Source organism: Schistocerca piceifrons, chromosome 1, assembly GCF_021461385.2.
Source record: "Schistocerca piceifrons isolate TAMUIC-IGC-003096 chromosome 1, iqSchPice1.1, whole genome shotgun sequence".
NCBI lineage: Eukaryota > Metazoa > Arthropoda > Insecta > Orthoptera > Acrididae > Schistocerca > Schistocerca piceifrons.
This window is the reverse complement of record NC_060138.1, coordinates 95,605,646-95,632,330: the sequence shown is the minus strand read 5'-3', so window position 1 is coordinate 95,632,330 and position 26,685 is coordinate 95,605,646. Positions and strand designations below refer to the sequence as shown.

The following is a 26,685-nucleotide window of genomic DNA, read 5'->3' as shown; positions in this document are numbered from 1 at the left end:
ATGTCGGTGCTGCCGCTTCGTCAGTTGAGTGTAAAGGGTATAGGTAGTAAAATGTTGGGGCGACTGAGGCAGGTAACTGATTTCCGTGTAATAGACGCGGACGTATCCCAACTGTTCATTAATGCGCCCAACATGGATTGGCGGCCTCACATCCTGAGGTAGTAAGGAGGTGAAGATGCTCTTCGATAGTCCAGTGTGATTACTGCGAAGTAGTTTGGACGTTCTATTAATGAAGACTGCAAGACACTGTGAGCGTACATCGTTGATGCCTAAACAGCCTGCTTGGCGAGCCAGTGTTAACGTTTGAAGTGGAGTTTTGAAGATATTGCCTCTCCAGACAAACCAATAGATAGCAACAAGCAGCTTGTGAGCGATGTCATCGGGTATTGGCAACACGGCGGCGATGTGATAGATTTTACTAAGAACATACACATTGATAAACTGGGCTCGTTGGAGACGGTTCAGAGATCTAGTCTATGTTCCTGGCCCCCCTGCGGGTTCGTGGGTTAGAATAGGCCCGCGGTATTCCTGCCTGTCGTAAGAGGCGACTAAAAGGAGTCTTCAACGTTTAGGCCTTAATGTGATGGCCCCCATTAGGGTTTGACCTGCATTTTTCCAAATTCCACAGAAGTACGAGCCTTTTGGGGAAGGACACCTTACTTGGTGCACCATCAGTCCTCTGTGCCCTAAGGCCTTGGCACTCTTGATCGTCTTGGCGTCGTCACTGCACCCTCCATCCGTCATTTTGGGCATACACACCTGATGGATTGTGTATGTAACGCCCTTAGTGCGTCACCATCTGCACCCACGATCACTATGGGCTACCCATGGCACCCAAAATCCAGCACAGTAGCCAGCCCGTTGTGGTGGGGTCGTCATGTACCCTCTAGGTTGTAGCCCCCTGACAACACAGGGATCGTACTGCCAATGCCTGAGCTGACACCTCCCCACGTAAGCCGAGGAGTCGATGCTCGTCTCTCAGGGGCATCAGGACCCCCGGCAACGGCCATCCTGCCAGGTGGCCTTTGCTGTGGTTGGGTGGCGCCCGTGGGGAGAGCCCCTGGACGGAGTGGGTGGCTATGTGGCGGATGCCCCGCAATGAAGTGGGTGAAGTCTCAATCCGGTGGTCGCACGACCGCCAACGTCTCTAAGCGCGGTAAGACAGAATTTAATGCTGTGACATATAACCCCACATCGTTCCCTTCCCTAGCCACGCCATGGGAGGAACGTAGGGCTGTGTACAGACAGGAGCCACTTTCACCGTGATACCTTGTGTGCAGCAGAACCGATGGGGATTCGTTTTTGGGGACTAAGCCTCTATTCTTTGTTCACCATCTTGAAGATAAGTTTGGGGAAGTGGCATCTGTTTCCAAAACGAGGAGCGGGGCTATTTTGATACAAGCAGTTACATCTGCACAGTCACGAGCGTTACTCGCCTGTGAGAAGCTCGGTGACATCCCCGTTCATGTCACTCCCCATAAGTCCTTAAATTTGGTCCAGGGGATTATTTTTCATAAAGATCTTCTGCTACAGTGTGATGACGAGCTACGGGAGAACCTGGCACGACGAAGTGTGTACTTTGTCCGTCGTGTTTTTAGGGGGCCCAAGGATAATAGGGTCGCTACCGGTGCCTTCATCCTGGCGTTTGAGGGTGACTGCCTGCCTGAGAAGGTCAAGGTCATGATCTACCAGTGCGATGTCAAGCCCTATGTCCCACCCCGTATGCGATGCTTCCAGTGCTGGAAGTTAGGACATATGTCCTCCAGATGCACTGGCAGCCCCACGTGTCGTGATTGTGGACGATCTTCACAACCTAATGCACCATGTGCACCGCCTCCCACCTGCGTTAACTGTGAGGAGCATCATTCTCCCTGCTCGCCAGACTGTGGAGTCTACCAAAGAGAGCGGAAGATACAAGAAATTAAGACCCTGGACAGTTTAACTTACCAAGAGGCAAGGAAGAAGCTAGACCAGCTGTACCCCACTTCTATGTTGAGGAGTTATGCTGCTGCAACTCTGCCGCCACCAGTTCCTGCAAAGACTCCCTTCTCATTTGGCCCATAGAACAGTAAAGTTACGCCTGCCCCACCGCTGGTAGGGGTCACACTCTCTTCCACTGCTCCCATAACACCCGGTTTGGGGGCAGTGGACCCCGAACAAATGGGGACATCGATCCCCACCACTCAGCCGGAGAGGCGCCAGCCTCCTCTGTCTGCTCAGCCGGAGAGGCGCCAGCCTCCTCTGTCTGCTCAGCCGGAGAGGCGCCAGCCTCCTCTGTCTGCTCAGCCGGAGAGGCGCCAGCCTCCTCTGTCTGCTCAGCCGGAGAGGCGCCAGCCTCCTCTGTCTGCTCAGCCGGAGAGGCGCCAGCCTCCTCTGTCTGCTCAGCCGGAGAGGCGCCAGCCTCCTCTGTCTGCTCAGCCGGAGAGGCGCCAGCCTCCTCTGTCTGCTCAGCCGGAGAGGCGCCAGCCTCCTCTGTCTGCTCAGCCGGAGAGGCGCCAGCCTCCTCTGTCTGCTCAGCCGGAGAGGCGCCAGCCTCCTCTGTCTGCTCAGCCGGAGAGGCGCCAGCCTCCTCTGTCTGCTCAGCCGGAGAGGCGCCAGCCTCCTCTGTCTGCTCAGCCGGAGAGGCGCCAGCCTCCTCTGTCTGCTCAGCCGGAGAGGCGCCAGCCTCCTCTGTCTGCTCAGCCGGAGAGGCGCCAGCCTCCTCTGTCTGCTCAGCCGGAGAGGCGCCAGCCTCCTCTGTCTGCTCAGCCGGAGAGGCGCCAGCCTCCTCTGTCTGCTCAGCCGGAGAGGCGCCAGCCTCCTCTGTCTGCTCAGCCGGAGAGGCGCCAGCCTCCTCTGTCTGCTCAGCCGGAGAGGCGCCAGCCTCCTCTGTCTGCTCAGCCGGAGAGGCGCCAGCCTCCTCGGTCTGCTCAGCCGGAGAGGCGCCAGCCTCCTCGGTCTGCTCAGCCGGAGAGGCGCCAGCCTCCTCGGTCTGCTCAGCCGGAGAGGCGCCAGCCTCCTCGGTCTGCTCAGCCGGAGAGGCGCCAGCCTCCTCGGTCTGCTCAGCCGGAGAGGCGCCAGCCTCCTCGGTCTGCTCAGCCGGAGAGGCGCCAGCCTCCTCCGTCTGCTCAGCCGGAGAGGCGCCAGCCTCCTCCGTCTGCTCAGCCGGAGAGGCGCCAGCCTCCTCCGTCTGCTCAGCCGGAGAGGCGCCAGCCTCCTCCGTCTGCTCAGCCGGAGAGGCGCCAGCCTCCTCCGTCTGCTCAGCCGGAGAGGCGCCAGCCTCCTCCGTCTGCTCAGCCGGAGAGGCGCCAGCCTCCTCCGTCTGCTCAGCCGGAGGAGGCGCCAGCCTCCTCCGTCTGCTCAGCCGGAGGAGGCGCCAGCCTCCTCCGTCTGCTCAGCCGGAGGAGGCGCCAGCCTCCTCCGTCTGCTCAGCCGGAGGAGGCGCCAGCCTCCTCCGTCTGCTCAGCCGGAGGAGGCGCCAGCCTCCTCCGGCCCCTCAGCCGGAGGAGGCGCCAGCCTCCTCCGGCCCCTCAGCCGGAGGAGGCGCCAGCCTCCTCCGGCCCCTCAGCCGGAGGAGGCGCCAGCCTCCTCCGGCCCCTCAGCCGGAGGAGGCGCCAGCCTCCTCCGGCCCCTCAGCCGGAGGAGGCGCCAGCCTCCTCCGGCCCCTCAGCCGGAGGAGGCGCCAGCCTCCTCCGGCCCCTCAGCCGGAGGAGGCGCCAGCCTCCTCCGGCCCCTCAGCCGGAGGAGGCGCCAGCCTCCTCCGGCCCCTCAGCCGGAGGAGGCGCCAGCCTCCTCCGGCCCCTCAGCCGGAGGAGGCGCCAGCCTCCTCCGGCCCCTCAGCCGGAGGAGGCGCCAGCCTCCTCCGGCCCCTCAGCCGGAGGAGGCGCCAGCCTCCTCCGGCCCCTCAGCCGGAGGAGGCGCCAGCCTCCTCCGGCCCCTCAGCCGGAGGAGGCGCCAGCCTCCTCCGGCCCCTCAGCCGGAGGAGGCGCCAGCCTCCTCAGGCCCCTCAGCCGGAGGAGGCGCCAGCCTCCTCAGGCCCCTCAGCCGGAGGAGGCGCCAGCCTCCTCCGGCCCCAATCATTCGGTGGAGGCGCCAGCCTCCTCCGGCCCCAATCATTCGGAAAGGGTCCCCTGGGGGAGTCCCTTCCAAGGATTTTACCAGTGTCTCGCTAGACGCTAGCCAGTGGCTGAGGAAGCCACCAGCTGCTGGTCGAAGGGCTTCACACTCTTCCTCTGTTCATGATAATGCATCTGGAAAGCCCTCGCAGCATGCGAACCCTCCTCCCAAAGACAGGAGAGAGAAAAAGAAGCTGTCTAAGAAGCCTAAGGACCCAGTGGTTCCCGCGCCAACGCTTCCTGTCAGCTCAGCCTCTGAGGATGAGGTCGAGCTCTTTGCGTCCCCAGATGACCTCGATCTCGCCGTCTCGGAAACGATGGTAGTTGCGACGTCAGTCACTCCGTCGGGGGCAGCATGTGACTCTGTGAAGTAATTTGCTTTTTCAGTACCTTCATGCCCTTACAGGACACGCTTTGTACGATCCTCCAGTGGAATTGTGGCGGTTATTTTAGCTATCTCCCTGAGCTGCGACAGCTTCTAAGCATGACACCTGCTTTCTGCATCGCCCTCCAGGAAACCTGGTTCCTGGCAATGCGGACCCCTGTCCTTCGTGGAATACAGGGGTTACTGCTGCAACCGTAGCACTTACAATTGTGTGTCAGGTGGAGCCTGCGTGTATGTCCTTAACTCTGTATATAGTGCTCCTGTGCCCCTTCAAACATCTTTGGAAGCTGTGGCTGTACGCGTAAGGACTACCCAGGACATAATCGTCTGCGATGTCTATCTCCCTCCAGGTGGTACAGTCTCCCAGACCGAATTGGCTGCACTTGTCGCCCAACTCCCCACGCCTTTTCTTCTCCTGGGGGGATTTTAACGCCCACAATCCCTTGTGGGGTGGAACGAAGGTTACTGGCCGAGGAAGAGAGGTCGAGAATCTCATCTCCCAACTCGACCTCTGCCTCTTAAACACTGGCGCCGCCACACATTTCAGTGTGGGGCATGGCACGTTCTCGGCCATAGATCTGTCGTTGTGCAGCCCAGGGCTTGTACCATTGGTCCACTGGAGAGTACATGACGACTTGTGTGGTAGTGACCATTTTCCCAACTTCCTTTCACTACCCTAGCGTTGATCCCATGAACGCCTGCCTCGATGGGCATTTAGCAAGGCAAACTGGGAAACGTTCTCCTCTGCTGCCACTGTTGACTGCCTCCCCCACGGTACCATCGATGTGGCGGTTGAGACACTGACTGCAGCGGTTGTTTCCGCTGCGGAACGTACCATTCTTCGTTCGTTAGGGTGCCCCCGGCGAAAGTCAGTGCCTTGGTGGTCTCTGGCGGTCGCTGAAGCCATTAAAGAACGTCGGCGGGCTCTTCAGCGACATAAGCGGCACCCGTCTTTGGAGAACCAAATTTTTTTCAAACGTCTCCGTGCTCAGGCACGGCGGCTCCTCAAAAGGCGGAAGCAGGAGTGCTGGGAGACTTACGTTTCCACCATTGGGTCCTGTACTTCACCCTCCCAGGTGTGGATGAAGATTCGACGTATCTTTGGATTGCAGCACTCTATGGGTGTCGCAGGGCTTGTCATCAACGGGGTGGTATCCACCGATGCCGATGCAATCGCCGACCATTTCGCTTAGCACTATGTTCGGGCCTCTGCGTCGGGGAATTACCCGCCTGCGCTCCGCGCGCACAAACACCGGGAGGAAGGCAAACGGATTTCCTTTGCTTCTCGCCACTGTGAGGCGTATAACGCCCCATTTAGTTTGTGGGAACACCAGAGCGCCCTGGCACAGTGCCCCGATACAGCCTCTGGGCCAGATGGCATCCACAATCAGATGCTCAAACACCTTTCCCCGGACTGTCAGCGGTGTGTTCTTGCCATCTTCAACCGCATATGGGGCGATGGTGTCTTTCCGTCGCAGTGGCGGTAGAGTACCGTCATTCCGGTGCTGAAGCCTGGTAAGGACCCGCTTAATGTGGATAGCTATCGGCCCATCAGCTTGACAAATACTCTGTGCAAGCTATCGGAACGCATGGTGAGTCGACGGCTGTGTTGGCTGCTCGAGTCTTAGGGTCTTCTGGCTCCGTGCCAGAGCGGCTTCCGTCAGGGCCGTTCCACTGCCGATACTTTGGTCTTTCTTGAGTCTACAATCCGCACTGCTTTTTCCAGGCGCCAACACCTCGTCTCCGTCTTTTTCGACCTCTCCAGAGCATATGACACAACGTGGCGGCACCATATTCTCGCCACGTTGCACGGGTGGGGTCTCCGGGGCTCTCCCCATTTTTATTCAGAATTTGTTATTTATTCGGACATTCCGCGTTTTAATTGGCACATCCCATAGTTCACTTCATATCCAGGAGAACGGCGTTCCACAGGGCTCTGTATTGAGCGTGCCCCTTTTCCTTGTGGCCATTAATGGCCTTGCAGCAGCAGTAGGGTCGTCTGTCTCACCCACGTTATATGCTGACGATTTCTGCATCTTTTTCAGCTCCTCCACCATTAGTGTTGCAGAATGTAGGTTGCAGGGAGCCATACGCAAGGTGCAGGCGTGGGCCCTCGCCCATGGTTTTCAATTTTCTCCTGACCTGTGTTATCCACTTTTGTCGGCGTCGTACTGTCCATCCCCACCCTGAGCTCTATCTTCAGGATGCCATGCTCAGGGTTGTTGACTCTTACCGTTTTCTGGGATTGCTGTTTGATGCCCGGCTTACTGGCTTCCACATATTCGTCAGCTCAAGCATCAGTGCTGGCAGCATCTGAATGCCCTCCGCTGCCTACGCAACACAACTTGGGGTGCAGATCGTAATACGCCGCCCCCAGGGGCTCAGCATTCGTTTGCTGGGTACGGGCTTGGCGACCCCGGGGTTCCTGAGCTGGGGACTGGTAAGCGCCGCCAGTCCCCTGTCACCGTAACCTCTAAGCATACTTCAACGACCACCGTGCGGCGCGGCGGTGGAATGTTGTGTGTCTCAGGGAATGGGGATCTTGGCTTGACCGCCCGGATCGCGAGGATGGAATAAACCTCTATAAAAAACCCCTCAATCTCAAGGTGTGCTGCGCGCTGATGAGATGCCTGGCTGTTGAGGTGGAACAGTCGGTAGCGGGCAACCTCTGGGGAACCTGCCGCACCTCAGTTGTATAAGGCTTACCTAGGCACGCGGGGCTCTGTCTAGGTGGACTTCTAGTTCCCTAGCTGCTCGTGGGACCGAGATGGATCCTTCGAAATTCTCTTTTCCTCCTCCCAGCGGAAAGGGTGGGCCGCTGGAAGGTTCTAACACCCAGTCTCTTAAGAGGGCCCGTGCAGTCAGTCCCCCTGACTCCGGCGCTTCTTTAAAAAGTCCAGTCTTAGGTAACAGAATGCATTCTGGTAATCCGAATGTGTTTCTCATTGTGAAACGGAAGGAGGGTAGTTTCGAGAAGGTTTCGCCCTTCTATATACAAAAGGGATTGGAGGGAATCTGTGGCTCCTTAAAATCAGTGAAGCGCTTACGTAATGGGACCTTGCTAGTGGAAACTTCCACTTCCCAGCAAGCAACTAACCTCCAATCTGCTAAATGCCTTGGAGAGTATGCCATAGACACCGAACTGCACAGCACCTTGAACTATAGCAAAGGTGTTGTGACATGCCGGGATCTAGCTGATATTCCCAAGGAAGAACTGCAACGTGAGTGGGCTCCGGAAGGTATCGTTGATGTCCAACACATCATGAAGAGGGTTGATGGCACTCTTGTCAAATCCGACTCCTTTATTCTGACCTTCAGTAGCACAACACTTCCTGAACATGTTCAAGCTGGCTTCCTTCGCCTTAGTGTGAGGCCTTATTTCCCGGCCCCAATGCGCTGTTTCAAATGCCAGCGTTTTGGGCATACCACCTTAGGCTGTAAAGGCGAAGCGACTTGTGGAAACTGTGGTCAGGCTGCTCATGACGGAGTTGGTTGCTCGTCTCCGGCTAAATGTATTAATTGCTCTGGGAACCACCCTGTTTGGAGTAGGGACTGCCGCATATTTTTAGAGGAACGCAAGGTCCAGGAAATCAAAACAACCAAGCGTATCCCCTATGGTGAGGCCAAGAAGATTTATAAGTCGATGCAACCTCCCACATTTGCTACATCTTTTGCATCCCTGGTACAGAAGCCTACTCCAAAGGTCGATGCCTCAACGCAGACTGAGGCGGTGAGTGTTGGCACTAACACCTGTAGCTGCCAGTGCACTTGCAACGCAGCCAGTGTTCCAGAGCCAGTAGCCCCTACTCGAACGGCAGACAAAGGTACAGTGGCGGACTTGGTCCAGCCCCTCGCGCCTCCAACAGCTGAGGTTGTCCCCAAGCCCAGTGCGCCACTTACCACTCCCACATCCGCTCCCCCAAAGTCCACCAAGCCACAGAAAGCTACTGTGCAGCAGCAACAGCGGGTCAAATCCCGTGGTAAACCATCTGACCATGCGGATGTTGTTTTACGCGAGGCTTCATCTGACTCTTCCCCAGAGTTGATGGAGTATGATGTATGTGTGGGGCAATCATCTCGTCCCACGCCTGCCCCTCCACCTGCTGCGGTCTCCCCGCCCCGTCGGAGAGACAGGATGAAGGTGCTACCCCCAACATAGATGGCTCCCATACTCCAGTGGAACTTGCAAGGGTTCAGGACGCATGTGGAGGAACTTCGTCTACTTTCTCAGGGTCGACCATTGTGTCTCTGTCTCCAGGAGACGTATTTCCATCCATCATACTCCCCTGAGATACGAGGCTATACACTCCACAAAAAGGACGACCTGCGTGGAGAGAGAGCTAGAGGAGGCGTAGGTATTTTCGTCAGGACGGACTACCATTCCTCGCCTCTCTCACTTACGTCGACTCTACAGGCCGTCGCTGTGTCCGTGCACGTGCGTCATCCATTGACTGTATGTTCACTTTACTTGCCCCCACATGATGCTCTTGATGAAGCGGCCCTCACCGACCTTCTTACACAGCTCCCCCAGCCATTCATTATTTGTGGTGATTTTAATGCCCACAATGTGCTTTGGGGCTCTGCAATTACCTGCCCCAGGGGTAGAGCAATTGAGAGGCTTCTCCTGTCATCCTGTGCCTACTTGCTCAATGGAGGACAGAGTACTCATTTCTGCACGGCGACTGGGTCGTTCTCTGCCATTGATCTCTCGCTTTGCTCTCCAGCTCTTGCCGCTAGTGCTCACTGGGAAGTGGTCGCTGACTTGCACGGCAGTGATCATTTCCCAATCTGGATTCACCTGCCAGATGGCGTGGGCCCCGACAGGAGACCACCACGATGGGTGCTCAGTGGAGCTGACTGGACACTTTATAGCCAGTTGGCCCAATTCGAACACTGTGCGAATGTTGAGGTGTGGGTGGATCATATTACCAAAACGGTCCTCCATGCCGCTGCGGTATCCATTCCACAGTCCACAGGTCACCGGAAAAGGCCACCTGTGCCTTGGTGGAGTGACGAATGCCGCTCTGCAATCAGGACCAGGCGTGCGGCTCTGCGGCGGTTCAAGTGTCGGCCGACTGCTGAGAATCTTGCTGCCTTTCGGGTGGCGAGGGCGAGATGTCGCCGCATTATTCGTGAGAGCAAGAAGAGGTCGTGGCCAAAGTTCCTGAACACCGTTAATCGTTCCACCAAGAGTTCCCTTGTGTGGGAGACCATTAGGAGAATTTCTGGCAGAGGAGGGAGATGCCCCATAGCTGCTGTACTGAATAACGGCACTCTCCACACAGATCCGCGGGACATTGCCCAGACTATGGCAGCGTATTTTGCGACAGTTACTGCCACAACCAGTCAGGATCCCGGTTTCCAGCGCCATAGAGCGGTTGCTGAGAGGTGTAGTCTGAACTTCCAGCCCACCTCTCATGAAGTTTACAACTGCCCTTTTTCTATGTGGGAGCTGGATTCTGCATTGTCTGGAGCTCGTGACACTTCCCCTGGTCACGACAGGATCCATTACAGTATGCTATGGCACCTCACAATGCGCAACAAAGAAATCCTCCTCGCACTTTTTAATGCCATTTGGGCGTCGGGTCACTTTCCTGACGCGTGGCGTGAGGCAGTTTTAATCCCTTTTTTAAAACCTGGGAAAGACCGCTCGAGCCCAAGTAGCTACCGTAGTATTGCCCTCACTAGTTGCATAGGGAAGACCTTGGAGCGGATGGTCAACCGCCGCCTTGTCTGGATGTTAGAATCCCGGCAACTACTTAGTCGCTTTCAGTGTGGGTTCAGGAGGTTTCGTTCCACTTTCGATAACCTTGCCCTCCTGGAGGCGGCTATCCAACAAGCTTTCCTACGCCGTCATCACCTTATAGGTGTATTTTTCGACATCGAGAAGGCCTACGATACCACTTGGCGGCGTCTCATCCTGGAGCAGCTTCACGAATGGGGTTTTCGTGGTTGTCTTCCTCTTTTTATTCAGTCTTTCCTCTCGCCACGATATTTTAGATACCGAGTTGGTGACGTCCTGTCTGATCGCTTTGAGCAGGAGAACGGTGTCCCTCAGGGTAGCGTTTTAAGTGTGACTCTGTTTGCCATCGCTATTAATAGCATTACGTCCCTGGTGAAAAGTCCTGTCCAGTGTTCTTTGTTTGTGGATGATTTCTCTTTGTTCTGCTCTTCTTCAAGCCTTGCAACGACAACTCGTCAGTTGCAACTTACGATTAGGCGTTTGGATGACTGGGCGCTGAAGAGTGGATTTAAGTTTTCCACCGAGAAGTCTGTATGTGTTCTTTTTAACCGTTCTCGTTCGATTTTACCCTTTCCTGAGTTGCGCTTGAGGGACACTATTCTTTCTTTTAAAGACACGGTGAGATTTCTGGGTCTCATTTTTGACTCGAGGCTCACATGGTTACCTCATCTTAAAGACCTGAAACGACGGTCGCTTCAGGCTTTAAGCATTTTAAAATGTCTTAGCCACAGTACATGGGGAGCTGACAGGACTTGTCTGCTCCAGTTTTACAGGGCGTTTGTGCGATCTCGGCTCGATTATGGGTGCACGGTGTATGGGTCTGCGAGGCCTTCGTACTTAAAGATTTTGGACGTTGTCCACCATGAAGGGCTGCGGTTGGCCACTGGGGCATTCCGAACTAGCCCCATACCAAGCCTCTGTGCAGAGGCTGGTGAACCGCCACTTCATATGCGACGACGGCTACTTACGGTACGCCAGGCGTATAAAACTTTGTCCACACCGTACACACCTGCATACCATACCGTTGCTAAGCCTCCTCTGGCACGGTTATTTCATAACCGGCAACGTGCGACGCAGCCCTATGGGATTCGCGCACAGGATTGCCTCGCTGCGATGTCTGTGGCTGGTCTTCGTGTTTTACGTCGCGGTTGGAGCAGATCTCCACCTTGGCTCCTCCGGCGTCCCAAATTTATTTTAGATTTGACTCGTTTTAAGAAAGATGGCACACCAGACTTTACGTTCCAATCTCTGTTTTTTAACATTTTAGACGTGGATCACGGTTTCACTGTCGTTTATACTGATGGCTCGAAACAGGAGACTTCCCTAGGCTGTTCTGTGGTGTTCCCTGATCGTGTCACCCGGATTCGCCTCCCTGCTGAATATACCGTTTTCGCAGCGGAGCTCCACGCGATCCTGAAGGCACTGGAGCAGATGCATCGTGTTCGGGGCGATCGATTTCTTCTCTGCTCCGATTCTCTTAGTGCCTTACAATCGCTGCAGAGCCTATACCCGACTGAGGAGATGGTCCAGTTGATACATTACCAACTGTACTTGCTCCAACAGCGGGGTAAAGAGGTATCCTTCTGCTGGGTGCCTGGTCATGTCGGCATATGGGGCAATGAACAGGCTGATCGGGCTGCCAAGGAGGCCTGCAGAGAGCAGGATGTGGTCCAGTGTCCTATCCCCTTGCAGTCAGTCATCGCTGCACTCCATAGGAAGTGCATGGAGTTGTGGGAGGCCGAATGGCTGGCGGTGTCGGCCAATAAACTGCGGTCGGTAAAGTCAACCACTCGGCCGTGGCGTTCCTCCTGTCGGTTGCTCAGGCGGGAAGAGGTGGCCCTCACACGTCTGCGGATTGGGCACTGTCCTGTGACGCATAGCTATTTATTATGGCGGGAGGATCCTCCGTTTTGTGCCACTTGTGGTGTGCACATCTCTGTCCGGCACATTTTAATCGACTGTATTTTATACCGTGATGCAAGGGCAGAAGCACAGGTTGTTGGGGATCTCCCTTGTATTTTAGCTGACGATGAGACGTCTGTGGCAAGGGTTTTTAAGTTTTGTGATGTGTCTGGACTCTGGCCTAAACTTTTAGGCTGGAGGTTTTAGTGTGTTGCAGAGTGGCTGACTCCTCCCTTTTTTCCTTGTGGTCAGCCAGCCACTTCCATCTGCTCCAATGTTTTAGCTCTCTCTACCATTTTCTTCCTGTATTGTCCACGTTTTACTGCTGACGCCCTGCATCATCCCACACTTCAGTGTGGGTGAGCCCATTTTTTCGATGATTGTTCCCCGTGTTCTCTGTTCCGTTTTATGTCCCTGTTCTGAGGTTTTCTTTTTTCTTGACACCCGTCTCACTATGATGCTGCACGGGCGCTGAAGACCTTGCTGTCGTGCGCCCACAAACACCTCTACTACTACTACTACCCTTCCCCTTAGGGTTTTACCTGCTTCATGCATTTCTGTCACGCCTGTTTTTGGAATGGGGGACTGATGACCTTAGCTGTTTAGTCCCCCCTTACACATCCCAACAACCACCACCACCACCACCACCACCACCACCACCACCACCACCACCACCAAAGCTGTACCTAATTCGCAACTGGCCACAGGATTAGTAATCACATTATAACCTGGTATGCAATCAAGTCTGATCTGTTACTCCTTGTGCAAATAAAATGTCTACATCAGCTGCATATAAAAAGTCTTTTAAATGTTGTAGTTTAAGAGCGCTACGTATCTTATTAATATTGAGAGTAGCAAGTCGATAGGCCTGTGGCGGAATTGTGGTGGACTAAACAGGAGCAATGCCTAAAATGAGTGCAATATCAAACATAAATAACGCTGGAAAAACAAGTCACGTCGTAAAAGCACTTTGGAAGCAATTCCAGATAACAAAAACATGTATTGACAGTCACTTTAAAGGCAGAGTTAAAAATATTCTCCGTTTGAAAAGGGATCAGTCGTGCGTTCTTTTTTTGCGGTAGTTTCTGTCGAGGCGTTATCTTTCTCATTAACATCGTCGTCTTTGGAGACTGAAGTTACGGCTGTCACCGTTTCGGAAGTATCCATACTGTCTACTTCGGCAGTGGATTCTGTATCGTTTGCCCAATTAGTTGGCGGTGGCTGTGTCGAGGTCGTTACCGACTGTTGAGCAGGATAGAGTTTGACCATGCGGACATCACAGTCGGCTCGGAGTTGAGCTGACTGTTCGGGGTTCAGAGGTAGAGCATCTGAGACATTGTCAAGGTCTGATGGTAAATTAGCTGAGGGATGATCATGGTTTGTGCTATCAGATGCTTTTTCACTGAGTTGTTCACCTATCTGTTTAGCCTTTTCGCGCAGAACCGGTGCAATATGTTCTGCACCCTGGCGGGCAACTCTCCGTTTTTTAGTTTTTCTGGAAGATGTAAAATTTTGTGGGCTTTGATCGTAACCTGCTGGAGATTCCCCCCGTGGAGTAGCAGCGGTCGATGGGGACGCAGCCGTTTGCATGTGTGATGCCAGTTCTTCTGTGACTACGACGGACGGCGATATTTCTACGGGTTTAGGTGGGGTCTCTTCCGGCGTTGCAACAGTCTCCTTTCGCGTCACTGTCGCAGGCACTACAGTATTTTCACTGACTTCGGTGACCGTGGGTGTAGCCGAAAGCCCACGCGCTACGGCGACGTACGTCACAGGCAGTGTTGTCATTGCAGGGGGCCTGGCAGCCTCGCCGGCAAGCAGCTGCGCCACTCGCCTCTGCATGCATTCGTCACGCACGTGACCTGTCGAGTTGCATACGGCACACGTTCGAGGCTGATCATCGTACATTACTATCGCACGATACCCGCATACGTTAACATAAGACGGGATGTGCTTCTGCAGCTCGATTTTCAATTGCCGCACCCCATTAAGAACCGGGAATTTATGTGCACTAGACCAACGTTCCGCAATATTGCTTATGATTTTACCGTACGGACAAAGCACTGCGTTGATCTGTTCACTGGTTATTTCAAATGGAAGTTCAAAAATTCGAACAGTCCGTATTCCTAGGCCGGCATGCGAAACAGCAACTTCTCCATTTCCATCGCTATGATTATACTTTAGGACTCCACCACAAGATTCAACTATTTTCTCACACGTGTCTGATTTAGCTAATTTAACAAAAACGGTGCTATTGACAATCGAAAGATGTATCCCGATTATATCCTCAAGTCCTATCTTTACGTCATCTTCTAACCATTGCTCAACTTCAAAAGATTTAGGTCGGACAAAGTTCCTGTCAAAAGTAAACTTCGGTGTATCTTTCCTACTCGGTTGAGACATCACGAAATCGAGTTCATTTTCAGATCGCACCAAAACACTGGTAGACACTGAAGCAAGCGCAGCGACTCACCACACGTAAACAGCGACGGCGCGGCGCGCAGCACAGCACGTCCGACCTCGACCGCGTCCGCCGGCTGACTGTGTCCATTAGGCCACAGAGGCTGACTGGCGTTAAGCTGGCGGTGTGCTCGCTCAAATCAACACTTGCCAAGTGTACCCTTCCTGATGCGCTACTCTTCGTCTGCAGAGAGTCAGGACGTCCCATGAGCCTTTCCTGTGTGCCTCTACATACTCAGACGTATCGAAGTCCAGGGACCTACTTTCTGCTGGCAATTCTTGTACCTGCCGTCTTAGGCTATTCCCTTTCTGAACTCCAAGTCCTGCACACAAGACAGTTAAGTGACTATTCATATGGGTCATTCACAATAAAAGGATGACAGCCAAAAACAGTTGCAGGAAAAAATTTTTTATTAAAATTCTCGACCACGGTTTCGGTACATGTAAATATACCTTCATCAGAAGTAAAACTTCTAAAATTACATCATGTAATGGAGAATAATAAAACAATTATGCCAAAGGCGTCGTCAGTAATTAAGACATCTCCATTTGTACAAACATGTGTAATGGGCACAGGGTCAAAGCGAACAGTTTAGCACCATTACTTCGCCTATGAACGATCGTTTTTACATTTAACTTAGAATAGTGGTTACAAGGTACAAAAATTTTTTGATCTGATACTTTTTTTAATATTATTTTCCCAAAAGGAGGCGTCAGGGGCAAGGCGGTCAGGGGTCGAAACCCGAGGCCTGACCACGATGTCCCGTTCTCCTCCTCTAGGATTCAACCAACTAACGTGCTTCTTGTTATTTATTTATTTAATGCGTTGCAGTGCGCTGCCACTGAAGTTATTTAGTGATGTAAAAAACAAGGTTGCTCCTAGAAAATATAACATTTCTTCTTGAAACATTTTGTGTCCTTGACTGGCGTGGGTACATGTCCTTTGATGTGTTGGCGCGTCGCAATTATGTAAAAGTGGTGTTCCTGGAGAGGAAGTAAGCCAATGTAGAACGTCCCTCACGTTGGAGGTACAGTGCAGATAAAGTTTTGGAACAACTGTTTATACTTAGGACGTTGTTTCAAATGATAATGTTGGTCCTGAAGATACAAAATGAAGGCGCTGAGATCTGCATGATTGGTAACAATGTAGTATGCACAATGTCAAAGGAGCCAGACGTAACTATTATTCTTCGCGGCGGGGAACAATCGCCAATCCGGATGTATCACATCTTCCACAGTGATCGTATGTTCCGACGTCCTGTTAATAATCGACAACTTTTTCCTCGTCCAGTTCCAGATGACGACATTCTCTCTGCAAACGAAGGTGCGAGCCAGGGTATCTATAAGCTGACAACGAGTACAGTATGGTGTAGGACGCATTTTTATTTTATGCAGCTTTCCGCCTGTGATGATCTTTTCATTGACAATATCATACCATACCGACGCTACGTCCAACGGCAGAATTGGGTTGCTGATGTTCGCCCATATACGTTGCCACGTTTTTTTCCGGATGTTTTGTTTCGATCGGATGTCGGTGCTGCCGCTTCGTCAGTTGAGTGTAAAGGGTAGAGGTAGTAAAATGTTGGGGCGACTGAGGCAGGTAACTGATTTCCGTGTAATAGACGCGGACGTATCCCAACTGTTCATTAATGCGCCCAACATGGATTGGCGGCCTCACATCCTGAGGTAGTAAGGAGGTGAAGATGCTCTTCGATAGTCCAGTGTGATTACTGCGAAGTAGTTTGGACGTTCTATTAATGAAGACTGCAAGACACTGTGAGCGTACATCGTTGATGCCTAAACCGCCTGCGTGGCGAGCCAGTGTTAACGTTTGAAGTGGAGTTTTGAAGATATTGCCTCTCCAGACAAACCAATAGATGGCAACAAGCAGCTTGTGAGCGATGTCATCGGGTATTGGCAACACGGCGGGGATGTGATAGATTTTACTAAGAACATACACATAGGTAAACTGGGCTCGTAGGAGACGGTTCAGAGTTCTAGTCTTATGTTCCTGGAGCGTTGCTCGAACTGTGTTGAGTATAAGTTGCCAATTCGTCTTGGTCATCTCACGCGGGTCCGGCACCAGAGTCATTCCAAGTTGCTTAATCTTGTCAACACGTTGCAACCAAGATGATACCATACATACATCAATTGGACCGAGAGGAAGAATTTTAGATTTATGGTTATTGATCAACGCACCGGAGGAATGCGTGTACTGTGTGGTCAGGCGGCGCACCGTTTCAATATCATCCGTCGTATTTACAATGACGCTAATGTCATCATCATAAGCATGGCAAACCGTTTTGACATTAAAGACCGTGAGGCCGGCGAGTTGTTCATGCAGATTAAATAACAGCGGCTCAACCGCTATGGCAAACAACGACATCGAGAGAGGGCAACCTTGGCGAACAGATTGTTTGATGGGCACACGAGTAGTGAGTTGACCATTAACCTTTATTCGGGACGTTGTTCCAACGATGCAGTGCTGTACAAGCTGAAGGAACAGATGATTGAACCCCATTTTGTGCATTACATGTGTTAAAAACTTGTGACTAACCCTGTCAAAGGCCTTTTCAAAATCTAAAACCATAATCCCTAGTTGACATTTACAAAGCCAAGTTAAATGTAGGACGTCCCTGTAGGCACATAAAACAGTCGTCATGGACCGACCTGTGCCGACGCTCGTCTGGTACGGACCGATAACTTTCGTGAGAATGGGTTTCAGCCTATGATTTAAAAGACGAGTCAAGATTTTAAAACCAGTGTTCAACAATGTAATGGGTCGATAATCGTGCAAAGAACGGCTGTGCACTTTCTTGGGAATCAATACGACTAGGCCTTCAGTAAAGTCTATTGGAAAGGGGTCACCGTTCAGCAATTCATTGTACATAGTTGTTAATTCATCACCAATAAGGTCCCAGAAGCGGATGTAAAATTCCATAGGGAGACCGTCTAATACTGCCGCTTTGTGACGTGGTGATCATGCTATGACAACCTTGAGGTCTTAATTCGTGACATTTTCCAGAAGGTCAACATTGTCGTCAGCAGTAACTGTCGTTGCAATGGGAGATAAAAGAATTTCTTCCATTGATGAGTCGATTTCCGGCTCTGCATAAAGATTCGTATAGTATGTGACAACATGATTTTTGATGTCATTCTACGTGTTGTACTCCCGTCCTCGGTCGTCTCGAAGATTGTGGAGTAGCTTCTGCCGTCCACGTTTAGCGTCCCTGATACCACGGAAAATTGAAGGCCTTTCCTGCATAATATCAGTCCCAGTCCGCGCTCTTACTTTAGGACCGTCCAGTGACCGCCGCACCAGAGTTGTAATTTTGGCTTCAACGCGTTTGATTTGAAGGTTCTGGCTGATGATCCGTGCGGGATCACCGTACAACTCGCGCAAGCATGAGAAATGAAATTCTAATGTGCGCTTTCACCAGTATGCTGTTTCCCGTGCGTATTGGATCATACATTTCTTTAATTGCGGCTTTACGAATTCGGTCCACCAAACTACACGTCGTGTGTATCTCGCTTGATTGCGCATACACTTGTCCCAAGTGCGGACGAGGGATTGTCGCAGTTCGACGTCATCGAGGAGAGAGAGATTTAGCTGCCATACACCGCGTCCCAAAAATGTTGTTTGCTTAGTAGAGTTGACTATTATATGGAAGGCACAATGATCAGAAAAATTTACAGGCCATATCTCACAGTCAGTTACATTGTGCAGGAATCCTTTGGTGACATATATTCTGTCTAATCGACTTGCTGAACTATGGCACACGTAGGTGTACGCCTGAGCCTGTGGACGAAGATGGGTCCAGATATCTATCAGACCTTAACTATCAGTTAAAACTTTCAACTCTTCACAAAAATTAAAATTTGGGCACTGGTCCTCGCGGCGTAACACACAATTAAAATCCCCGCCTAAAATTCTATTATGTCTGACGTTAGTGAAGAGGTGTACTACGTCCTCTCTGTAAAAGTCGCGCCTGTCGCGTCGACCGTCAGACCCAGTTGGGGCATAGATATTTATTAAAAGCAACCCGTTTAGTTTTGCCGTGATCCCGCGCCCAGTTTCTAGCAAGGTGTCTAATTCACACTGAATGCCGGCTTTATACAGGATCGCTGTACCACATTCATCGCCATTGTTCACAATGGCTTCATAACTGGGAATATCTTCGACCTTAGTGGAAACAACTTCTTGTAACATAGCCATGTCGACGTCTGCTGCGTACAAGTAATCACGTAAGCACTTCCATTTAACGTCTGAGACGATTCTATTGACATTAATTGTTGCAATCTTGTACGCTTGTGTCATCCCTGAGTCTACTAGTCTCGTTCCACGTCCTCAGACCACGAAGTGGTCGTCGCAGGTATTTCTGGGGCCGTCGTTTCCATTGGTTCACCAGTACGGGCATCGACATGCATAGAACCATCATCCTCTTGCGGCTTGGATGTACCGTTCCCCTCTGTGTTGGGCAACAACACTTCAGAGGAATTCTTCTTGAGGATTTCCTGGGTTGGCAACAGCTCACTTTCCAACTCGTCTAGTTCCTCTTGACTTTGTTTCCGAGCAGCACGTTTAGATCTGGCGGCCGGTTGTTTGAAACTGGCTTTGCCAGCAGTTGTCGGGCCACCGACGGATGCGTTATCGACGCCGATGGCGGAGCCTTTCACCTTACCGGAAGGTGAACCAGATAGCACAGTCGGTGTTTTCGTGGGAGTAGGAACAACAGACGTCAACTGCTGACGACTTTGGTGCGGAGCCGACGTTTTCTCCCCTTCAAGTCGCACCTGGCTGGCAGGTGGGAGGTCAGGTATGTTATCAGTCTGACGATCGCGATGATCGGCGGCATTTTGACTATGATCGGCAGCATTTTGACTATGATCGGCAGCGGAGGCCGCAGGCTGTACCGCGGTGGCGGTGTTGGCCGGGCCAGGTTCGGACGCGGCCGCCAGTGTGGTCGGCCGCTGCAAGACAGGCGAGTCTGCCAGCGTCTCCGCGTACGTCAACTTGTCTCCCGTCTCGGCGCCCTCCGCACCAAGGAGAGGTCGAAATTCGCGGCGAGGGGACTTACTGCGTGGACATCCTGCCTGTATATGATCAGGGGACCCACAATTAACGCAAGTGCGTGGTTGTCCATCGTAAACTACTAAGGCCTTAAAGCCACGTACAGTTACAAATGACTGTATATGGCGATGCAAATCAATCTTGATATTACGGACACCATTGTCGACATTGAAATGCCTGTTCCCCTGCCACTTCTCGCCATAGATATGAATGACTTTGCCATATGGTTCAAGTGTTCGCTTGATTTGACGAATTCCATTTCGAAAGGTAGGTTAAAGACGCGGACCGTTCTCAAACCTAAGACAGAATAACTGATCCCCACTTTCAAAACTTCGCCTTTCGAGGTACGAAAATTAGAAGAACCTTATGTTGTCGTCATAATCCTATAACACACGTCGTCATTTTTAAGACCAACGTACAGAGCGTTAGCGAGAAAATCATACTGCAAACCGTTAACATCACCGTCTCGCAAACCTAATTGGTCGAAAAGCCAGTCGTCGATATCGAGTACATTAGGTCGTTCACAACCGAACGGGAACTCAACTTTAAGATTGCACTTGCGGTATCTAGCCTCCATTATAAGGTTCTTTTATCGTTAATTATAAACACTGAGAAGCTGTAAACAGCAGCAAGCACGCGCGCGGCGAGGGCTGCAACACGTACACAACACACACGTCCGACCGCTACGGCGACTCGGCCGCGACTGTCCCATTAGGCCACAGAGGCTGACTGGCGTTAAGCTGGCGGAGCTCGCTCAAATCAACACTTGCCAAGTGTACCCTTCCTGATGCGCTCCTCTACGTCTCCAGAGTGTCAGGACGTCGCATGAGCCTTTCCTGTGTGCCTGTACATACTCAGACGTATCCAAGTCCAGGCATCTACTTACTGCTGGCAATTCTTATACCTGCCGTCTTAGGCTATTCCCTTTCTGAAATGTAAGTCCTGCACACAAGACAAGTAAGTGACTATTCATATGGGTCATAGTGTTTACCTACAAGTAACTTTAAAATAGCGTTTCCTTTCACAGCGCCAATACGCTTTGAAACACTTCCGCAGCTAACAGGTCGATTGATAATGGCCGTCGTTTCGTTTCTGGTTGTCAGTAAGTGCGTATTTTCGTATCGTCGTCATACCTGTGATGCCTGTAAGCACTCAGAAACGCCAACTTTCTCAACTATTACAGCTGTATGTGGTGAGAGTGATTTTGCCCCAGTGAGTAAAACGTGTACCTCTGGTGGGACTCGAACCCACAATCCCCGGTTTAGGAGACCGATGCCTTATCCATTTTTTTTTCAATGAACACACACACATTTATGTAATACTCAGTCTGTTACACAATTCAATCTAGAACTATAAAGTGATATCGCTGGTGGGCCTCCCCCAGCAGTCTCTAAGCGATCGAGGTCTAACCTCACCGGGAAGAAATTGGATCAGAGATCGTTTCCCTCCCTAGCTACTCCATGGGAGGAACGTCTTGCTAAAGAAGGCAGTGGCGAATATTCACCCCGGTACCTTGTTTGTACGCGGGTTGATGGAGAGTCGTTCGTGTCGACCAAGCCCCAGTTTTTTGTGGAGCATTTAGAGGACAAGTTCGGGGAGGTGGAGGGCTTGTCCAAGATGCGCTCTGGTTCTGTGCTCATCAAAACGGCATCCTCTGCCCAGTCACGGAGGTTGCTCAATTGTGACAAGTTGGGGGATGTTTCAGTTACCATCACGCCGCATAAGAGTCTCAACATGGTCCAGGGTATTATATTCCACCGAGATCTTCTTCTGCAGTCCGACGATGAATTGCGCGCCAACCTCGAACGACGAGGTGTTCACTTCGTTTGGCGCGTCCATCGGGGTCCGAGGGATAATCAGGTGGCCACCGGTGCCTTCATCTTGGCCTTTGAGGGTGATGTCTTACCCGAAAAGGTTAAGGTGATGGTTTACCGTTGTGATGTGAAACCATATATCCCTCCTCCGATGCGGTGTTTTAAATGCTGGAAGTTCGGGCACATGTCATCTCGCTGTACTTCCAGCATCACGTGTCGGGATTGTGGACGTCCTTCGCATCCTGATACTCCATGTGCCCCGCCTCCTATCTGTGTTAACTGCGGAGAACACCATTCCCCCTGCTCGCCGGACTGTAGGATCTTCCAGAAAGAAAGGAAGATAATGGAATATAAGACTCTGGACCGCCTGACCTACACCGAGGCAAGGCGGAAATTTGAGCGGCTTCATCCCGTGCCCATGACATCCACCTAAGCCGCAGCTGCACAAGCGGTCCGACCATCTCCCGTGTCGTCACGTAGTGTTGCCTCTCAGCTATGTCTCAATGAACCGGCCCCCTTGGTTGTGGGGGCACTTCGCCCACTGTTGCTCCATCTACTCCAGGAGCAACACCACCCCAACCATCGGGGACATTCGTCCCCCCTTCCCAGCCGGAGAAACGTAGGGCTTCTTCGGCTACTCTAGCCAGGAAGGGGTCCGTTGGGGCCCTCCCTTCCCAGGCTTTGCCCTGTGTCAAAGCGGACACCCGCAAAGTTATGGAACAACAACCGGTCGCTGGTCATACGGCTTCACGGTCGTCGTCCGTCCCTGAGACTGACCCAGTGGGGCCCTTCCAGCCAGACCCTCCCAAGGCACAGCGTGCGAAGCAGTTGAAGAAAAAGGCTCCCAAGCATCCTGACATTGCGGTGGCACCTGTCCCACCGCAGCCTTCAAACTCTGCGTCTGAGGACGAGGTGGAGATCCTGGCGTCTGCTGAGGACCTCGATCTCGCCAGTCCCTCCGACGCCATGGAAAGCACTGGCACAGGTGCTCACTTGGAGGCAGCAGGTGACCCAGCGGCGTAATCTGCCTTCCCCAACCCGTCACGCCTTTCCCAGCCATGGACAGCACCATCCTCCAGTGGAACTGCAGCGGTTTCTTCCACCATCTAGCTGAGCTCCGCCAACTTATCAGCCTTCACCCTTTCTTCTGCATTGCTCTCCAGGAAACTTGGTTTCCAGCAATGCGAACCCCCGCCCTCCGTGGCTATCGGGGTTATTAAAAGAACCGAGCAGCTTATGAAAGGGTGTCTGGTGGCGTCTGCATATATGTCCTTCATACTCTGCACAGCGAGTCTGTCCCTCTCCAGACGCCTTTAGAGGCTGTCGCTGTACGCGTGTGGACGCCACAGGCTGTTACCGTCTGCAGTCTTTACATTCTACCGGATGGTGATGTCTCGCAGCATGTCCTGGCTGCACTGGTCGCCCAATTGCCGCCACCTTTCTTGCTATTGGGCGACTTCAACGCTCATAAACCTCTGTGGGGTGGGTCAGTGGCAACAGGTCGAGGCGCCATCGTTGAGCATTTATTGTCGCAGCTCGATCTCTCGCTGTTAAATGATGGTGCCTTCACACACTTCAGTGTGGCGCATGGCACCTACTCCGCCATTGACCTTTCCATCTGTAGCCATAGCCTCTTACCGTCTGTCCAATGGAGTGTGCATGACGACCTGTGTGGTAGTGACCGTTTTCCGATCATTTTGTCACTACCACAGCGCCACTCTTCTGGGCGCCCTAGCAGATGGGCTATGAATAAGGCTGACTGGGACTTGTTCTCCTCCACTGCCGCTTTTGAGCCTCGTTCTCATCCACTGCCGCTTTTGAGCCTCTCTCTACTGATGACATTGATGCGGTGGTTCAATCTGTCACCACCGGCATCGTTACTGCCGCCGAATCTGCCATTCCCCGTTCTTCTGGGTCCGCTCGGCGGAAGGCTGTGCCTTGGTGGTCGCCTGAGATCGCTGAAGCGATTAAAGATCGCCGGCGGGCGCTCCAGCGTCACAAGCGACATCCCTCCTTAGCCCACCTTATCACCTTCAAACGGCTGCGTGCGCGGGCCCGCCTCCTTATCCGCCAAGGCAAGAAGGAGTGCTGGGAGCGGTATGTGTCCACCATTGTCCTCCATGTCACTCCCTCGCAGGTCTGGGCCAAGATTCGACGCGTCTACGGCTATCGGACCCCTGCCAGCGTCCCTGCGCTCTCACTGAATGGAGCCGTTTGTACTGACTCCGACGTCATTGCACATCGCTTAGCAGAGCATTTTGCTATGAGTTCCGCTTCTGCGAATTACCCCCAGGCCTTCCGCTCCATTAAAGAGCGGATGGAACTTCGGAGCCTTTAGTTTCGCAGCAACCACCCGGAATCTTACAATGCTCCAGTCAGTGAGTGGGAATTTCGCAGTGCCCTAGCTGCTTGCCCTGATACCGCTCCTGGGCCAGATGGCATCCACTGTCAGATGCTGAAACACCTTTCAGTGGACTGCCAGCGGCGCCTTCTCGATCTTTACAACCGTCTTTGGGTTGAGGGGGAGTTTCCGTCGCAATGGCGGGAAGGCATTGTCATCCCCGTTTTGAAACCTGGGAAGACCCCTCTGGAGGTGGACAGCTACCGTCCCATTAGCCTCACCAACGTTCTTTGTAAGTTGCTTGAACGGATGGTGAGCCGGCGCTTGCATTGGGTACTGGAGTCTCGGGGCCTTCTGGCTCCGTCTCAGGGTGGGTTCCGTAAAGGCCGCTCCGCCGCCGACAATCTGGTGAGCCTGGAGTCGGCCATCCGTACTGCTTTTGCCCGCCGTCAGCACCTGGTCGCTGTCTTTTTCGATATGCGGAAGGCGTACGATACGACATGGCGTCATCACATTCTTTCTACGCTTCATGGATGGGGTCTTCGGGGTCCTCTGCCGATTTTTATCCGCAGTTTTCTGTCGTGTCGTACCTTCCGCGTGCAAGTCGCGGCCTCGTATAGTTCCTCCCACGTCCAGGAGAACGGTGTGCCACAGGGTTCCGTTTTAAGTGTCTGTCTGTTTTTAATAGCCATTAACGGGCTTGCTGCGGCCGTGGGAAGTTCTGTCTCCGCTTCCCTGTATGCTGACGACTTCTGCCTTTATTACAGCTCTACTGGCATTGCAGCTGTTGAACGTCAGCTACAGGGCGCTATCCGTAAGGCGCAGTCTTGGGCTGTAGCGCATGGGTTTCAGTTTTCGGCAGCCAAGACCTGCGTTATGCATTTCTGCCGGCGCCGAACAGTCCATCCTGAGCCGCGGCTTTATCTTGCCTACGAACTCCTTGCTGTGGTGGAGACCCACAGGTTTTTGGGGGTGGTTTTCGATGCCCAGTTGACTTGGCTGCCTCATATCCGGCAGCTGAAACAGACGTGTTGGCGGCATCTAAACGCTCTGAGATGCTTGAGCAACATCCACTGGGGCGCCGACCGCTCTACACTGTTGCGGCTCTACCAGGCGTTAATCCAGTCACGTCTGGATTATGGGAGCCTGGCTTATGGCTCAGCATCCCCATCTGCGTTACGGGTGCTGGACCCGATTCTCCACAGCGGGATACGCCTTGCCACTGGTGCTTTCCGCACCAGCCCTGTGGACAGCGTACTAGTGGAGGCAGGTGTACCTCCACTGCGGTTCCGACGCCAACGTTTGCTGGCCGCTTATGCTGCCCATGTTCTAAGCTCGCCCGGGCATCCAAACTATCGCCTCCTGTTCCCGCGGTCGGTCGTCCGTATGCCAGAACGTCGGCCCCGGTCTGGTGGTACAATAGCGGTCCGCGTCAAAGAGCTTCTCTCTGGGCTCCAGGGTTTCATTGTTCCACCTCCTTTCCGGGCTACTTTGCATACACCCCCATGGTGTGTTCGTCGCCCTAGCCTTCGGCTCGACTTGGCACAGGGCCCTAAGGACTCAGTCCCTCCAGAGGCCCTCCGCCGCCGCTTTTATTCCATCCTGGCCACGTATCAGGGCTCTGGTGTTGTTTACACTGACGGTTCGATGGTTGCTGGTCGTGTCGGATATGCGCTCACTCTAGGGGACCTTTCCGAACAACGTTCCTTGCCGGATGGCTGCAGCGTTTACACTGCTGAACTGGTCGCCATCTTTCGTGCCCTAGAGTATATCCGCTCCTGCTCAGGTGAGTCCTTCGTTATCTGTAGCGATTCCCTGAGCGTTTTACGAGCTCTCGACCAGTGTTTCCTTCGTTCTCGTTTGGTGATGGCTATCCACGAGTCTCTGCATACTCTCGCCTGTTGCGGCCGCTCTGTGGTCTTTGTGTGGACCCCCGGTCATGTCGGTATCCCGGGTAACGAACATGTTGACCGCCTGGCGAAAGAGGCCACCAGCAAGCCATCTCTGGACCTTGGCCTCCCAGAGATTGATTTGCGGGCAGTCTTCCGCCGCAAAATCTTCGCGCTATGGGACGATGAATGGCGCGAACTGCCACTGCGCAATAAACTCCGTGCTGTCAAGGAGACGACGGCTGTGTGGCGGTCATCCCTGCGAGCCACTCGCAGGGACTCAGTAGTTCTTTGCCGGCTCCGCATTGGCCACTCCCGGCTGACACACAGTTATTTACTGCGCCGGGAGGACCCTCCTCTATGTCGCTGTGGAGCAGCTTTGACAGTGGCCCACATTTTGCTGGCCTGCCCCCTTTTAGCTGTGGTCCGGCAGACATTTGCGCTGCCTGCTACGCTCCCTGCCCTTTTAACAGACGACTCCACTATGGCTGACTTAGTTTTACGTTTTATTCGGGCAGGGGGATTTTATCATTTACTCTGAGTGTTTCTGTTTTCTTTTATTGTTTTGTGTTGATTCTGGCCATTGGCCTATGGTTTTACACTGATTTTTTAATGTGTTTCTAAGTGGTTGGCCTTTCCTTTTTTATGTCTATGGTCGGCCAACCACCGTCACACTCTGTGTGGTTTTAGTTTGTTTTGTCTTGTCTTTGTCTCAGTATCTCTTGTTCTGTATCGTCTGTGATCTCTTCTGTTCCTTGTTCTTATTCTCTGTGGGTGTTCTTTGTCTTTGGAAAAAGGGACCGATGACCATGGCAGTCTGGTCCCTTTAATCCCCCAAACCAACCAACCAACCAACTATAAAGTGATACATAAAACTGTTGCAGGTTCACTTTCATACTGACATGACAACTAAGCAATGCCTGAAAGTGTACATACAACATTAAATAAATTATTTTAACTGTGAAATGAACTCATTACAGATGTGA

The 26,685-nt window shown here is 52.7% G+C and overlaps 1 protein-coding gene across 1 annotated transcript; it reads left to right on the top strand.

Annotated features, from left to right (window-relative positions):
- Nucleotides 1-26,685, top strand: LOC124782335 (basic proline-rich protein-like). The gene is made up of 3 exons (XM_047253935.1): nucleotides 1-72; nucleotides 2,221-4,062; nucleotides 26,680-26,685. The coding sequence occupies exons 1-3, from the start codon at nucleotides 1-3 to the stop codon at nucleotides 26,683-26,685; spliced, it is 1,920 nt and encodes a 639-aa protein (XP_047109891.1).